This window comes from Oncorhynchus tshawytscha, linkage group LG18 (genome assembly GCF_018296145.1).
Source record: "Oncorhynchus tshawytscha isolate Ot180627B linkage group LG18, Otsh_v2.0, whole genome shotgun sequence".
In the NCBI taxonomy this organism is placed as follows: Eukaryota; Metazoa; Chordata; class Actinopteri; order Salmoniformes; family Salmonidae; genus Oncorhynchus; species Oncorhynchus tshawytscha.
In genome coordinates, this window is record NC_056446.1 from 35,743,780 (window position 1) to 35,760,097 (window position 16,318).

Below are 16,318 nucleotides of genomic sequence, written 5' to 3' on the forward strand. Positions count from 1 at the left end.
GATACCGATTACATCCGTGTGGCTTAAACCTGCTGAGTGCTGACAGAACAGGGAAAGGTACATGTCTGTCTGTGGGAAAGACCAGAAGTAAAATCTTCCAAATCTCCACATACATCTAACTCCAGAAGTCAAGGTTCAATGAATGTCTCCTTACTGTGTTAACTCCTGTGCGCCAGAGAGGGCCAGGAGAGGGGCTCTCCTCTTTGCTTGTCTAACCCATGCGGTGTGGAGGAACGCTGGGGACGAACGTGCGATCCTGGCCCTCCTTCACACACCTGGATAACCACACAGCACCCTGGCCAACGTGCTCTGACCACTGGGAGCCCTCTGTCTGACCCAGTGTGTGTGCAATGTGCAGTGAACCACCGCCCACTCACCACACTCAACCTGCTCCCCCCTGATTTCAGCCCCAAGGTTTGCATGCCTTTGTTCAATGAAACATTTCCTTCCACCCTTCCAGCCCATCCCTCCACCCTACCTCTCCCCAGCCCCTTGGTCCCCCCAGCCCCTTGCCCTGAATCCTACCTCTCCACCCCACCCCATCCCTCCACCCTACCTCTCCCCCTGGTCCCCCGACCCCTAACAGTTGCCACCCTCTACTGGCCACAAGCAGCTGACAGGAAGCCCAACATTAATTTGTTTCTGAACCCTGGAGGAAACGGAGAGAGATGCCATTATTATGTGGTGTGGCACAACCACTGGACCAATCAGCTCTGAACAGACCCTGGAGATCCAATTCAAATAACTGGCTAGGGGCTCAATCTTCTCAGGAGCGGGAGGTGTGTCAGAACTGGAGATTTGTGGAAGACTAAATCCATGACAGGGATTGGCCACAAAGAGAGCCTATCACAGAGGGGACAAACAATCACATCTCATCTAAAAGGTGAGACTATAGAGATAACCTATAAGATTAAGATGGTGAGCTAGAGATGGCCAGGACTGTGTATTCATTTGCAAACCCGTCTCAGTTGCATGGCTAGGAGCCCATAAGCTCTCGCCCACTTTCCTCTGGGTCTTTGAGATGCAAATACAGCAGCTAAGGTATGGACAGGAAAAACAAATATTGACTTTTAGCTTGCCCTCTCCCCTAACATGTTATTGTCGCTGTCTGATTAGACCCAGACCTAGCAATGATGGATGGGAGACAGATACTGTGTATATATATATATATATAGCAGATGTCATCTCAAAAGCCACTTAGCTAATATGCTTCTCTAGAGTGACATGGGATGGCAGAGTGACAATCTTCAGACCTTATGAAATGTTGTTGTCAACCACAAACTGGTTATGGAAACGATGTTGGGTAACAGAAAGTCTGTTGAGGATGCACTGTAATAAAATATATTAAAAAAAACTAGTTGTTTCACCTAAATATTATTTAGTATTGGTATTTTATTAGGATCCCCATGAGCTGCAGCAAAAACAGCAGCTACTCTTCCTGGGGTCCACACAAAACATGACATACAGTGCCTTGCGAAAGTATTCGGCCCCCTTGAACTTTGCAACCTTTTGCCACATTTCAGGCTTCAAACATAAAGATATAAAACTGTATTTTTTGTGAAGAATCAACAACAAGTGGGACACAATCATGAAGTGGAACGACATTTATTGGATATTTCAAACTTTTTTAACAAATCAAAAACTGAAAAATTGGGCGTGCAAAATTATTCAGCCCCCTTAAGTTAATACTTTGTAGCGCCACCTTTTGCTGCGATTACAGTTGTAAGTCGCTTGGGGTATGTCTCTATCAGTTTTGCACATCGAGAGACTGAAATTTCTTCCTCCTTGCAAAACAGCTCGAGCTCAGTGAGGTTGGATGGAGAGCATTTGTGAACAGCAGTTTTCAGTTCTTTCCACAGATTCTCGATTGGATTCAGGTCTGGACTTTGACTTGGCCATTCTAACACCTGGATATGTTTATTTTTGAACCATTCCATTGTAGATTTTGCTTTATGTTTTGGATCATTGTCTTGTTGGAAGACAAATCTCCGTCCCAGTCTCAGGTCTTCTGCAGACTCCATCAGGTTTTCTTCCAGAATGGTCCTGTATTTAGCTCCATCCATCTTCCCTGTCCCTGCTGAAGAAAAGCAGGCCCAAACCATGATGCTGCCGCCAACATGTTTGACAGTGGGGATGGTGTGTTCAGGGTGATGAGCTGTGTTGCTTTTACGCCAAACATAACGTTTTGCATTGTTGCCAAAATATCAATTTTGGTTTCATCTGACCAGAGCACCTTCTTCCACATGTTTGGTGTGTCTCCCAGGTGGCTTGTGGCAAACTTTAAACAACACTTTTTATGGATATCTTTAAGAAATGGCTTTCTTCTTGCCACTCTTCCATAAAGGCCAGATTTGTGCAATATACGACTGATTGTTGTCCTATGGACAGAGTCTCCCACCTCAGCTGTAGATCTCTGCAGTTCATCCAGAGTGATCATGGGCCTCTTGGCTGCATCTCTGATCAGTCTTCTCCTTGTATGACCTGAAAGTTTAGAGGGACGGCCAGGTCTTGGTAGATTTGCAGTGGTCTGATACTCCTTCCATTTCAATATTATCGCTTGCACAGTGCTCCTTGGGATGTTTAAACTTGGGAAATGTTTTTGTATCCAAATCCGGCTTTAAACTTCTTCACAACAGTATCTCGGACCTGCCTGGTATGTTCCTTGTTCTTCATGATGCTCTCTGCGCTTTTAACGGACCTCTGAGACTACCACAGTGCAGGTGCATTTATACGGAGACTTGATTACACACAGGTGGATTGTATTTATCATCATTAGTCATTTAGGTCAACATTGGATCATTCAGAGATCCTCACTGAACTTCTGGAGAGAGTTTGCTGCACTGAAAGTAAAGGGGCTGAATAATTTTGCACGCCCAATTTTTCAGTTTTTGATTTGATAAAAAAGTTTGAAATATCCAATAAATGTCGTTCCACTTCATGATTGTGTCCCACTTGTTGTTGATTCTTCACAAAAAAATACAGTTTTATATCTTTGTTTGAAGCCTGAAATGTGGCAAAAGGTCGCAAAGTTCAAGGGGGGCGAATACTTTCGCAAGGCACTGTATACTCAAATGCCTTTAAACTGCTAGTTCGTCGAAGGGAAATACGCTTCATGTTATAGCCAGTAATGGGAATCAAGGGAATTTACAAGTTCGTAATGGTGGTCCTGTGTGACTCAGTTGGTACAGCATAGTTGGTAGAACATGGTGGTTGCAACGTCAGAAATGTGGGTTCGTTTCCTGGGGCAACCAATACGTAAACATGCATGCACGCGTGATTGTAGGAACTTTCAAAGCGTCTGCTAAATGGCATATATTACATTAGTAAGTCACTCACATGTGGGTGATTTTCTTCAGGTTATAGAATGAATGCCTCTCCAGCCTCTTCAGCGTCAGATCCACTGATATATATCTGGAAAAAACAACAATACTTCAATGTGACCAAACTACTGTCTGTTGACTCCATTCTAATGTCCAATCTACTGTCTGTTGACTCCATTCTAATGGCCACACATAACCAATCTACTGTCTGTTGACTCCATTCTAATGTCCAATCTACTGTCTGTTGACTCCATTCTAATGTCCAATCTACTGTCTGTTGACTCCATTCTAATGACCAATCTACTGTCTGTTGACTCCATTCTAATGTCCAATCTACTGTCTGTTGACTCCATTCTAATGTCCAATCTACTGTCTGTTGACTCCATTCTAATGTCCAATCTACTGTCTGTTGACTCCATTCTAATGACCAATCTACTGTCTGTTGACTCCATTCTAATGTCCAATCTACTGTCTGTTGACTCCATTCTAATGACCAATCTACTGTCTGTTGACTCCATTCTAATGTCCAATCTACTGTCTGTTGACTCCATTCTAATGACCAATCTACTGTCTGTTGACTCCATTCTAATGTCCAATCTACTGTCTGTTGACTCCATTCTAATGTCCAATCTACTGTCTGTTGACTCCATTCTAATGACCAATCTACTGTCTGTTGACTCCATTCTAATGACCAATCTACTGTCTGTTGACTCCATTCTAATGACCAATCTACTGTCTGTTGACTCCATTCTAATGTCCAATCTACTGTCTGTTGACTCCATTCTAATGTCCAATCTACTGTCTGTTGACTCCATTCTAATGACCAATCTACTGTCTGTTGACTCCATTCTAATGACCAATCTACTGTCTGTTGACTCCATTCTAATGACCAAACTACTGTCTGTTGACTCCATTCTAATGACCAATCTACTGTCTGTTGACTCCATTCTAATGTCCAATCTACTGTCTGTAGACTCCATTCTAATGTCCAATCTACTGTCTGTTGACTCCATTCTAATGGCCACACATGACCAATCTACTGTCTGTTGACTCCATTCTAATGTCCAATCTACTGTCTGTTGACTCCATTCTAATGTCCAAACTACTGTCTGTTGACTCCATTCTAATGACCAATCTACTGTCTGTTGACTTCATTCTAATGTCCAATCTACTGTCTGTTGACTCCATTCTAATGGCCACACATGACCAATCTACTGTCTGTTGACTCCATTCTAATGGCCACACATGACCAATCTACTGTCTGTTGACTCCATTCTAATGCCACACATGACCAATCTACTGTCTGTTGACTCCATTCTAATGTCCAATCTACTGTCTGTTGACTCCATTCTAATGTCCAATCTACTGTCTGTTGACTCCAATCTACTGTCTGTTGACTCCATTCTAATGGCCACACATGACCAATCTACTGTCTGTTGACTCCATTCTAATGCCAATCAATCACTGTCTGTTGACTCCATTCAATCTACTGTCTGTTGACTCCATTCTAATGGCCACACATAACCAATCTACTGTCTGTTGACTCCATTCTAATGTCCAATCTACTGTCTGTTGACTCCATTCTAATGTCCAATCTACTGTCTGTTGACTCCATTCTAATGTCCACACATAACCAATCTACTGTCTGTTGACACCATTCTAATGTCCAATCTACTGTCTGTTGACTCCATTCTAATGTCCAATCTACTGTCTGTTGACTCCATTCTAATGGCCACACATAACCAATCTACTGTCTGTTGACTCCATTCTAATGGCCACACATAACCAATCTACTGTCTGTTGACTCCATTCTAATGTCCACACATAACCAATCTACTGTCTGTTGACTCCATTCTAATACTGTCTGTTGACAAGACCAATCTACTGTCTGTTGACTCCATTCTAAATGACCAATCTACTGTCTGTTGACTCCATTCATGACCAATCTACTGTCTGTTGACTCCATTCTAATGGCCACACATGACCAATCTACTGTCTGTTGACTCCATTCTAATGGCCACACATGACCAATCTACTGTCTGTTGACTCCATTCTAATGTCCAATAACCAATCTACTGTCTGTTGACTCCATTCTAATGTCCAATCTACTGTCTGTTGACTCCATTCTAATGTCCAATCTACTGTCTGTTGACTCCATTCTAATGGCCACACATAACCAATCTACTGTCTGTTGACTCCATTCTAATGGCCACACATAACCAATCTACTGTCTGTTGACTCCATTCTAATGTCCAATCTACTGTCTGTTGACTCCATTCTAATGACCAATCTACTGTCTGTTGACTCCATTCTAATGGCCACACATGACCAATCTACTGTCTGTTGACTCCATTCTAATGGCCACACATGACCAATCTACTGTCTGTTGACTCCATTCTAATGGTCTGTTGACTCCATTCTAATGACCAATCTACTGTCTGTTGACTCCATTCTAATGGCCACACATGACCAATCTACTGTCTGTTGACTCCATTCTAATGGCCACTGTTGACTCCATTCATAACCAATCTACTGTCTGTTGACTCCATTCTAATGGCCACACATGACCAATCTACTGTCTGTTGACTCCATTCTAATGGCCACACATAACCAATCTACTGTCTGTTGACTCCATTCTAATGTCCAATCTACTGTCTGTTGACTCCATTCTAATGACCAATCTACTGTCTGTTGACTCCATTCTAATGTCCAATCTACTGTCTGTAGACTCCATTCTAATGTCCAATCTACTGTCTGTTGACTCCATTCTAATGGCCACACATGACCAATCTACTGTCTGTTGACTCCATTCTAATGTCCAATCTACTGTCTGTTGACTCCATTCTAATGTCCACACATAACCAATCTACTGTCTGTTGACTCCATTCTAATGTCCAATCTACTGTCTGTTGACTCCATTCTAATGTCCAATCTACTGTCTGTTGACTCCATTCTAATGTCCAATCTACTGTCTGTTGACTCCATTCTAATGACCAATCTACTGTCTGTTGACTCCATTCTAATGTCCAATCTACTGTCTGTTGACTCCATTCTAATGTCCAATCTACTGTCTGTTGACTCCATTCTAATGGCCACACATAACCAATCTACTGTCTGTTGACTCCATTCTAATGTCCAATCTACTGTCTGTTGACTCCATTCTAATGGCCACACATAACCAATCTACTGTCTGTTGACTCCATTCTAATGCCACACATGACCAATCTACTGTCTGTTGACTCCATTCTAATGGCCACACATGACCATCTACTGTCTGTTGACTCCATTCTAATGGCCACACATGACCAATCTACTGTCTGTTGACTCCATTCTAATGGCCACACATGACCAATCTACTGTCTGTTGACTCCATTCTAATGCCACACATAACCAATCTACTGTCTGTTGACTCCATTCTAATGTCCAATCTACCAATCTACTGTTGACTCCATTCTACTCCAATCTACTGTCTGTTGACTCCATTCTAATGTCCAATCTACTGTCTGTTGACTCCAATCACTGTCTGTTGACTCCATTCTAATGGCCACACATGACCAATCTACTGTCTGTTGACTCCATTCTAATGGCCACACATGACCAATCTACTGTCTGTTGACTCCATTCTAATGGCCTGTTGACTCCATTCTAATGACCAATCTACTGTCTGTTGACTCCATTCTAATGGCCACACATGACCAATCTACTGTCTGTTGACTCCATTCTAATGGCCACACATGACCAATCTACTGTCTGTTGACTCCATTCTGACCAAACTGTCTGTTGACTCCATTCTAATGCCACACATAACCAATCTACTGTCTGTTGACTCCATTCTAATGTCCAATCTACTGTCTGTTGACTCCATTCTAATGTCCAATCTACTGTCTGTTGACTCCATTCTAATGTCCAATCTACTGTCTGTTGACTCCATTCTAATGGCCACACATAACCAATCTACTGTCTGTTGACTCCATTCTAATGTCCAATCTACTGTCTGTTGACTCCATTCTAATGTCCAATCTACTGTCTGTTGACTCCATTCTAATGTCCACACATAACCAATCTACTGTCTGTTGACACCATTCTAATGTCCAATCTACTGTCTGTTGACTCCATTCTAATGTCCAATCTACTGTCTGTTGACTCCATTCTAATGTCCAATCTACTGTCTGTTGACTCCATTCTAATGTCCAATCTACTGTCTGTTGACTCCATTCTAATGTCCATGACCAATCTACTGTCTGTTGACTCCATTCTAATGGCCACACAAACCAATCTACTGTCTGTTGACTCCATTCTAATGGCCACACATAACCAATCTACTGTCTGTTGACTCCATTCTAATGGCCACACATAACCATTCTAATGACCAATCTACTGTCTGTTGACTCCATTCTAATGTCCATCTACTGTCTGTTGACTCCATTCTAATGTCCAATCTACTGTCTGTTGACTCCATTCTAATGTCCAATCTACTGTCTGTTGACTCCATTCTAATGTCCAATCTACTGTCTGTTGACTCCATTCTAATGGCCACAATGACCAATCTACTGTCTGTTGACTCCATTCTAATGGCCACACATGACCAATCTACTGTCTGTTGACTCCATTCTAATGACTCCACATGACCAATCTACTGTCTGTTGACTCCATTCTAATTCAATCTACTGTCTGTTGACTCCATTCTAATGGCCACACATGACCAATCTACTGTCTGTTGACTCCATTCTAATGGCCACACATGACCAATCTACTGTCTGTTGACTCCATTCTAATGGCCACACATGACCAATCTACTGTCTGTTGACTCCATTCTAATGACCAATCTACTGTCTGTTGACTCCATTCTATCTACTGTCTGTTGACTCCATTCTAATGGCCACACATGACCAATCTACTGTCTGTTGACTCCATTCTAATGTCCAATCTACTGTCTGTTGACTCCATTCTAATGCCACACATAACCAATCTACTGTCTGTTGACTCCACATAACCAATCTACTGTCTGTTGACTCCATTCTAATGTGACCAATCTACTGTCTGTTGACTCCATTCTAATGACCAATCTACTGTCTGTTGACTCCATTCTAATGTGACCAATCTACTGTCTGTTGACTCCATTCTAATGGCCACACATAACCAATCTACTGTCTGTTGACTCCATTCTAATGACCAATCTACTGTCTGTTGATCCATTCCAATGACCAATCTACTGTCTGTTGACTCCATTCTAATGCCACACATGACCAATCTACTGTCTGTTGACTCCATTCTAATGGCCACACATCCAATCTACTGTCTGTTGACTCCATTCTAATGGCACATGACCAATCTACTGTCTGTTGACTCCATTCTAATGCCACACAATCTACTGTCTGTTGACTCCATTCTAATGCCACACATGACCAATCTACTGTCTGTTGACTCCATTCTAATGCAATCTACACATGACCAATCTACTGTCTGTTGACTCCATTCTAATGACCAATCTACTGTCTGTTGACTCCATTCTAATGTCCAATCTACTGTCTGTTGACTCCATTCTAATGCCACACATCCAATCTACTGTCTGTTGACTCCATTCTAATGTGACCAATCTACTGTCTGTTGACTCCATTCTAATGACCAATCTACTGTCTGTTGACTCCATTCTAATGTCCACACATAACCAATCTACTGTCTGTTGACTCCATTCTAATGTCCAATCTACTGTCTGTTGACTCCATTCTAATGTCCAATCTACTGTCTGTTGACTCCATTCTAATGTCTGTTGACTCCAATCTACTGTCTGTTGACTCCATTCTAATGTAACCAATCTACTGTCTGTTGACTCCATTCTAATGCCACCAATCTACTGTCTGTTGACTCCATTCTAATGACCAATCTACTGTCTGTTGACTCCATTCTAATGTTGACTCCACACATAACCAATCTACTGTCTGTTGACTCCATTCTAATGTCCAATCTACTGTCTGTTGACTCCATTCTAATGCCACACATGACCAATCTACTGTCTGTTGACTCCATTCTAATGGCCACAATGACCAATCTACTGTCTGTTGACTCCATTCTAATGGCCACACCAATCTACTGTCTGTTGACTCCATTCTAATGACCAATCTACTGTCTGTTGACTCCATTCTAATGTCCAATCTACTGTCTGTTGACTCATTCTAATGTCTGTTGACACCAACCAATCTACTGTCTGTTGACTCCATTCTAATGCCACACCAATCTACTGTCTGTTGACTCCATTCTAATGTCCAACTGTCTGTTGACTCCATTCAATGACCAATCTACTGTCTGTTGACTCCATTCTAATGTAACCAATCTACTGTCTGTTGACTCCATTCTAATGCCACACATGACCAATCTACTGTCTGTTGACTCCATTCTAATGGCCAATCACATGACCAATCTACTGTCTGTTGACTCCATTCTAATACTGTCTGTTGACAATAACCAATCTACTGTCTGTTGACTCCATTCTAATGTCCAATCTACTGTCTGTTGACTCCATTCTAATGTCCAATCTACTGTCTGTTGACTCCATTCTAATGTCCAATCTACTGTCTGTTGACTCCATTCTAATGACCAATCTACTGTCTGTTGACTCCATTCTAATGTCCAATCTACTGTCTGTTGACTCCATTCTAATGGCCACACATGACCAATCTACTGTCTGTTGACTCCATTCTAATGGCCACACATGACCAATCTACTGTCTGTTGACTCCATTCTAATGGCCACACATGACCAATCTACTGTCTGTTGACTCCATTCTAATGGCCACACATGACCAATCTACTGTCTGTTGACTCCATTCTAATGGCCACACATGACCAATCTACTGTCTGTTGACTCCATTCTAATGACCAATCTACTGTCTGTTGACTCCATTCTAATGGCCACACATGACCAATCTACTGTCTGTTGACTCCATTCTAATGGCCACACATGACCAATCTACTGTCTGTTGACTCCATTCTAATGACCAATCTACTGTCTGTTGACTCCATTCACATGACCAATCTACTGTCTGTTGACTCCATTCTAATCTGTTGACTCCATTCTAATGTCCAATCTACTGTCTGTTGACTCCATTCTAATGTCCCAATCTACTGTCTGTTGACTCCATTCTAACCAATCTACTGTCTGTTGACTCCATTCTAATGGCCACCAATCTACTGTCTGTTGACTCCATTCTAATGCCACACATAACCAATCTACTGTCTGTTGACTCCATTCTAATGGCCACACATGACCAATCTACTGTCTGTTGACTCCATTCTAATGTCCAATCTACTGTCTGTTGACTCCATTCTAATGTCCAATCTACTGTCTGTTGACTCCATTCTAATGTGACCAATCTACTGTCTGTTGACTCCATTCTAATGCCACACATAACCAATCTACTGTCTGTTGACTCCATTCTAATGTGACCAATCTACTGTCTGTTGACTCCATTCTAATGCCACACACCAATCTACTGTCTGTTGACTCCATTCTAATGTGACCAATCTACTGTCTGTTGACTCCATTCTAATGCCACACATGACCAATCTACTGTCTGTTGACTCCATTCTAATGGCCACACATGACCAATCTACTGTCTGTTGACTCCATTCTAATGTCCACACCAATCTACTGTCTGTTGACTCCATTCTAATGACCAATCTACTGTCTGTTGACTCCATTCTAATGTCCAATCACACATGACTCCAATCTACTGTCTGTTGACTCCATTCTAATGTCAATCTACTGTCTGTTGACTCCATTCCAATCTACTGTCTGTTGACTCCATTCTAATGGCCAATCACATGACCAATCTACTGTCTGTTGACTCCATTCTAATGGCCACACATGACCAATCTACTGTCTGTTGACTCCATTCTAATGTCCAATCAACTGTCTGTTGACTCCATTCTAATGACCAATCTACTGTCTGTTGACTCCATTCTAATGACCAATCTACTGTCTGTTGACTCCATTCTAATGTCCAATCTACTGTCTGTTGACTCCATTCTAATGGCCACACATGACCAATCTACTGTCTGTTGACTCCATTCTAATGACCAATCTACTGTCTGTTGACTCCATTCTAACCAATCTACTGTCTGTTGACTCCATTCTAATGTCACAATCAATCTACTGTCTGTTGACTCCATTCTAATGGCCAACCAATCTACTGTCTGTTGACTCCATTCAATCTAATGACCAATCTACTGTCTGTTGACTCCATTCTAATGTCCAATCTACTGTCTGTTGACTCCATTCTAATGTCCAATCTACTGTCTGTTGACTCCATTCTAATGACCAATCTACTGTCTGTTGACTCCATTCTAATGTCCACACATAACCAATCTACTGTCTGTTGACTCCATTCTAATGTCCAATCTACTGTCTGTTGACTCCATTCTAATAACCAATCTACTGTCTGTTGACTCCATTCTAATGACCAATCTACTGTCTGTTGACTCCATTCTAATGGCCACACATAACCAATCCTGTCTGTTGACTCCATTCTAATGACCAATCTACTGTCTGTTGACTCCATTCTAATGACCAATCTACTGTCTGTTGACTCCATTCTAATGTGACCAATCTACTGTCTGTTGACTCCATTCTAATGGCCAATCACTGTCTGACCAATCTACTGTCTGTTGACTCCATTCTAATGACTCCACATGACCAATCTACTGTCTGTTGACTCCCATTCTAATGTCCAATCTACTGTCTGTTGACTCCATTCTAATGGCCACACATAACCAATCTACTGTCTGTTGACTCCATTCTAATGGCCACACATGACCAATCTACTGTCTGTTGACTCCATTCTAATGTCCACACATAACCAATCTACTGTCTGTTGACTCCATTCTAATGTCCAATCTACTGTCTGTTGACTCCATTCTAATGTCCAATCTACTGTCTGTTGACTCCATTCTAATGGCCACACATAACCAATCTACTGTCTGTTGACTCCATTCTAATGTCCAATCTACTGTCTGTTGACTCCATTCTAATGTCCAATCTACTGTCTGTTGACTCCATTCTAATGTCCACACATAACCAATCTACTGTCTGTTGACACCATTCTAATGCCACACATGACCAATCTACTGTCTGTTGACTCCATTCTAATGCCACACCAATCTACTGTCTGTTGACTCCATTCTAATGGCCACACATGACCAATCTACTGTCTGTTGACTCCATTCTAATGGCCACACATGACCAATCTACTGTCTGTTGACTCCATTCTAATGGCCACACATGACCAATCTACTGTCTGTTGACTCCATTCTAATGGCCACACATGACCAATCTACTGTCTGTTGACTCCATTCTAATGGCCACACATGACCAATCTACTGTCTGTTGACTCCATTCTCCATTCTAATGTCAATCTACTGTCTGTTGACTCCATTCTAATGACCAATCTACTGTCTGTTGACTCCATTCTAATGTCCATGACCAATCTACTGTCTGTTGACTCCATTCTAATGTCCAATCTACTGTCTGTTGACTCCATTCTAATGTCCAAATGTTGACTCCATTCATAACCAATCTACTGTCTGTTGACTCCATTCTAACCAATCTACTGTCTGTTGACTCCATAACCAATCTACTGTCTGTTGACTCCATTCTAATGTCCAATCTACTGTCTGTTGACTCCATTCTAATGTGACCAATCTACTGTCTGTTGACTCCATTCTAATGCAATCACTGTCACATGACCAATCTACTGTCTGTTGACTCCATTCTAATGGCCACACATGACCAATCTACTGTCTGTTGACTCCATTCTAATGGCCACACATGACCAATCTACTGTCTGTTGACTCCATTCTAATGGCCACACATGACCAATCTACTGTCTGTTGACTCCATTCTAATGGCCACACATGACCAATCTACTGTCTGTTGACTCCATTCTAATGGCCACTACTGTCTGTTGACTGACCAATCTACTGTCTGTTGACTCCATTCTAATGTCCAATCTACTGTCTGTTGACTCCATTCTAACCAATCTACTGTCTGTTGACTCCATTCTAATGTCCAATCTACTGTCTGTTGACTCCATTCTAATGGCCACACATAACCAATCTACTGTCTGTTGACTCCATTCTAATGTCCAATCTACTGTCTGTTGACTCCATTCTAATGTCCAATCTACTGTCTGTTGACTCCATTCTAATGTCCACACATAACCAATCTACTGTCTGTTGACTCCATTCTAATGCCACACAACCAATCTACTGTCTGTTGACTCCATTCTAATGCCACAATCTACTGTCTGTTGACTCCATTCTAATGTCACTGTCACTCCATAACCAATCTACTGTCTGTTGACTCCATTCTAATGTACTGTCTGTTGACTCCAATCTACTGTCTGTTGACTCCATTCTAATGTCCAATCTACTGTCTGTTGACTCCATTCTAATGACTCCATTCTACACATGACCAATCTACTGTCTGTTGACTCCATTCTAATGTCCAATCTACTGTCTGTTGACTCCATTCTAATGACCAATCTACTGTCTGTTGACTCCATTCTCCACAATGACCAATCTACTGTCTGTTGACTCCATTCTAATGTCCAATCTACTGTCTGTTGACTCCATTCTAATGCCACACATGACCAATCTACTGTCTGTTGACTCCATTCTAATGGCCACACATGACCAATCTACTGTCTGTTGACTCAATCTACTGTCTTGACTCCATTCTAATGGCCACAATGACCAATCTACTGTCTGTTGACTCCATTCTGACCAATCTACTGTCTGTTGACTCCATTCTAATGACCAATCTACTGTCTGTTGACTCCATTCTAATGACCAATCTACTGTCTGTTGACTCCATTCTAATGTGACCAATCTACTGTCTGTTGACTCCATTCTAATGTTGACTCCATTCTAATGACCAATCTACTGTCTGTTGACTCCATTCTAATGGCCACACATGACCAATCTACTGTCTGTTGACTCCATTCTAATGGCCACACATGACCAATCTACTGTCTGTTGACTCCATTCTAATGGCCACACATGACCAATCTACTGTCTGTTGACTCCATTCTAATGGCCACACATGACCAATCTACTGTCTGTTGACTCCATTCTAATGGCCACACATGACCAATCTACTGTCTGTTGACTCCATTCTAATGTCCAATCTACTGTCTGTTGACTCCATTCTAATGTCCAATCTACTGTCTGTTGACTCCATTCTAATGTAACCAATCTACTGTCTGTTGACTCCATTCTAATGTCCAATCTACTGTCTGTTGACTCCATTCTAATGTCCAATCTACTGTCTGTTGACTCCATTCTAATGGCCACACATAACCAATCTACTGTCTGTTGACTCCATTCTAATGACCAATCTACTGTCTGTTGACTCCATTCTAATGGCCACACATGACCAATCTACTGTCTGTTGACTCCATTCTAATGGCCACACATGACCAATCTACTGTCTGTTGACTCCATTCTAATGTCCAATCTACTGTCTGTTGACTCCATTCTAATGGCCACACATGACCAATCTACTGTCTGTTGACTCCATTCTAATGCCACACATAACCAATCTACTGTCTGTTGACTCCATTCTAATGCAATCACACATAACCAATCTACTGTCTGTTGACTCCATTCTAATGGCCACACATGACCAATCTACTGTCTGTTGACTCCATTCTAATGACCAATCTACTGTCTGTTGACTCCATTCTAATGTCCAATCTACTGTCTGTTGACTCCATTCTAATGTCCAATCTACTGTCTGTTGACTCCATTCTAATGTCCAATCTACAATCTACTGTCTGTTGACTCCATTCTAATGACCAATCTACTGTCTGTTGACTCCATTCTAATGGCCACACATGACCAATCTACTGTCTGTTGACTCCATTCTAATGGCCACACATGACCAATCTACTGTCTGTTGACTCCATTCTAATGGCCACACTAATGACCAATCTACTGTCTGTTGACTCCATTCTAATGCCACACACCAATCTACTGTCTGTTGACTCCATTCTAATGCCACCAATCTACTGTCTGTTGACTCATTCTAATTCTACTGTCTGTTGACTCCACACATGACCAATCTACTGTCTGTTGACTCATTCATTCTAATGTTGACTCCATTCTAATGACCAATCTACTGTCTGTTGACTCCATTCTAATGCCACACATGACCAATCTACTGTCTGTTGACTCCATTCTAATGTGACCAATCTACTGTCTGTTGACTTCATTCTAATGTCCAATCTACTGTCTGTTGACTCCATTCTAATGCCACACATAACCAATCTACTGTCTGTTGACTCCATTCTAATGCCACACCAATCTACTGTCTGTTGACTCCATTCTAATGGCCACACATGACCAATCTACTGTCTGTTGACTCCATTCTAATGTGACCAATCTACTGTCTGTTGACTCCATTCTAATGGCCACACTAACCAATCTACTGTCTGTTGACCAATCTACTGTCTGTTGACTCCATTCTAATGGCCACACAATCTACTGTCTGTTGACTCCATTCTAACCAATCTACTGTCTGTTGACTCCATTCTAATGGCCACACATGACCAATCTACTGTCTGTTGACTCCATTCTAATGGCCACACATGACCAATCTACTGTCTGTTGACTCCATTCTAATGGCCACACATGACCAATCTACTGTCTGTTGACTCCTCCATTCTAATGTCTGTTGACACATAACCAATCTACTGTCTGTTGACTCCATTCTAATGCCACACATGACCAATCTACTGTCTGTTGACTCCATTCTAATGCCACACATGACCAATCTACTGTCTGTTGACTCCATTCTAATGTCCAATCTACTGTCTGTTGACTCCATTCTAATGGCTGTCACACATGACCAATCTACTGTCTGTTGACTCCATTCTAATGGCCACACATGACCAATCTACTGTCTGTGACTGACTCCATTCTAATAACCAATCTACTGTCTGT

The 16,318-nt window shown here is 41.8% G+C and overlaps 1 protein-coding gene across 1 annotated transcript in view; it reads right to left on the minus strand.

Moving 5' to 3' along the window:
* Nucleotides 1–16,318, minus strand: part of LOC112217944 (thyrotropin receptor-like) — a 65,988-nt gene that overhangs the window by 23,933 nt on the left and 25,737 nt on the right. The window contains exon 3 of the mRNA XM_042300991.1: nt 3,337–3,411. Coding sequence (XP_042156925.1) covers nt 3,337–3,411 — 75 coding nt within the window. The remainder of the gene's footprint in view (nt 1–3,336; nt 3,412–16,318) is intronic.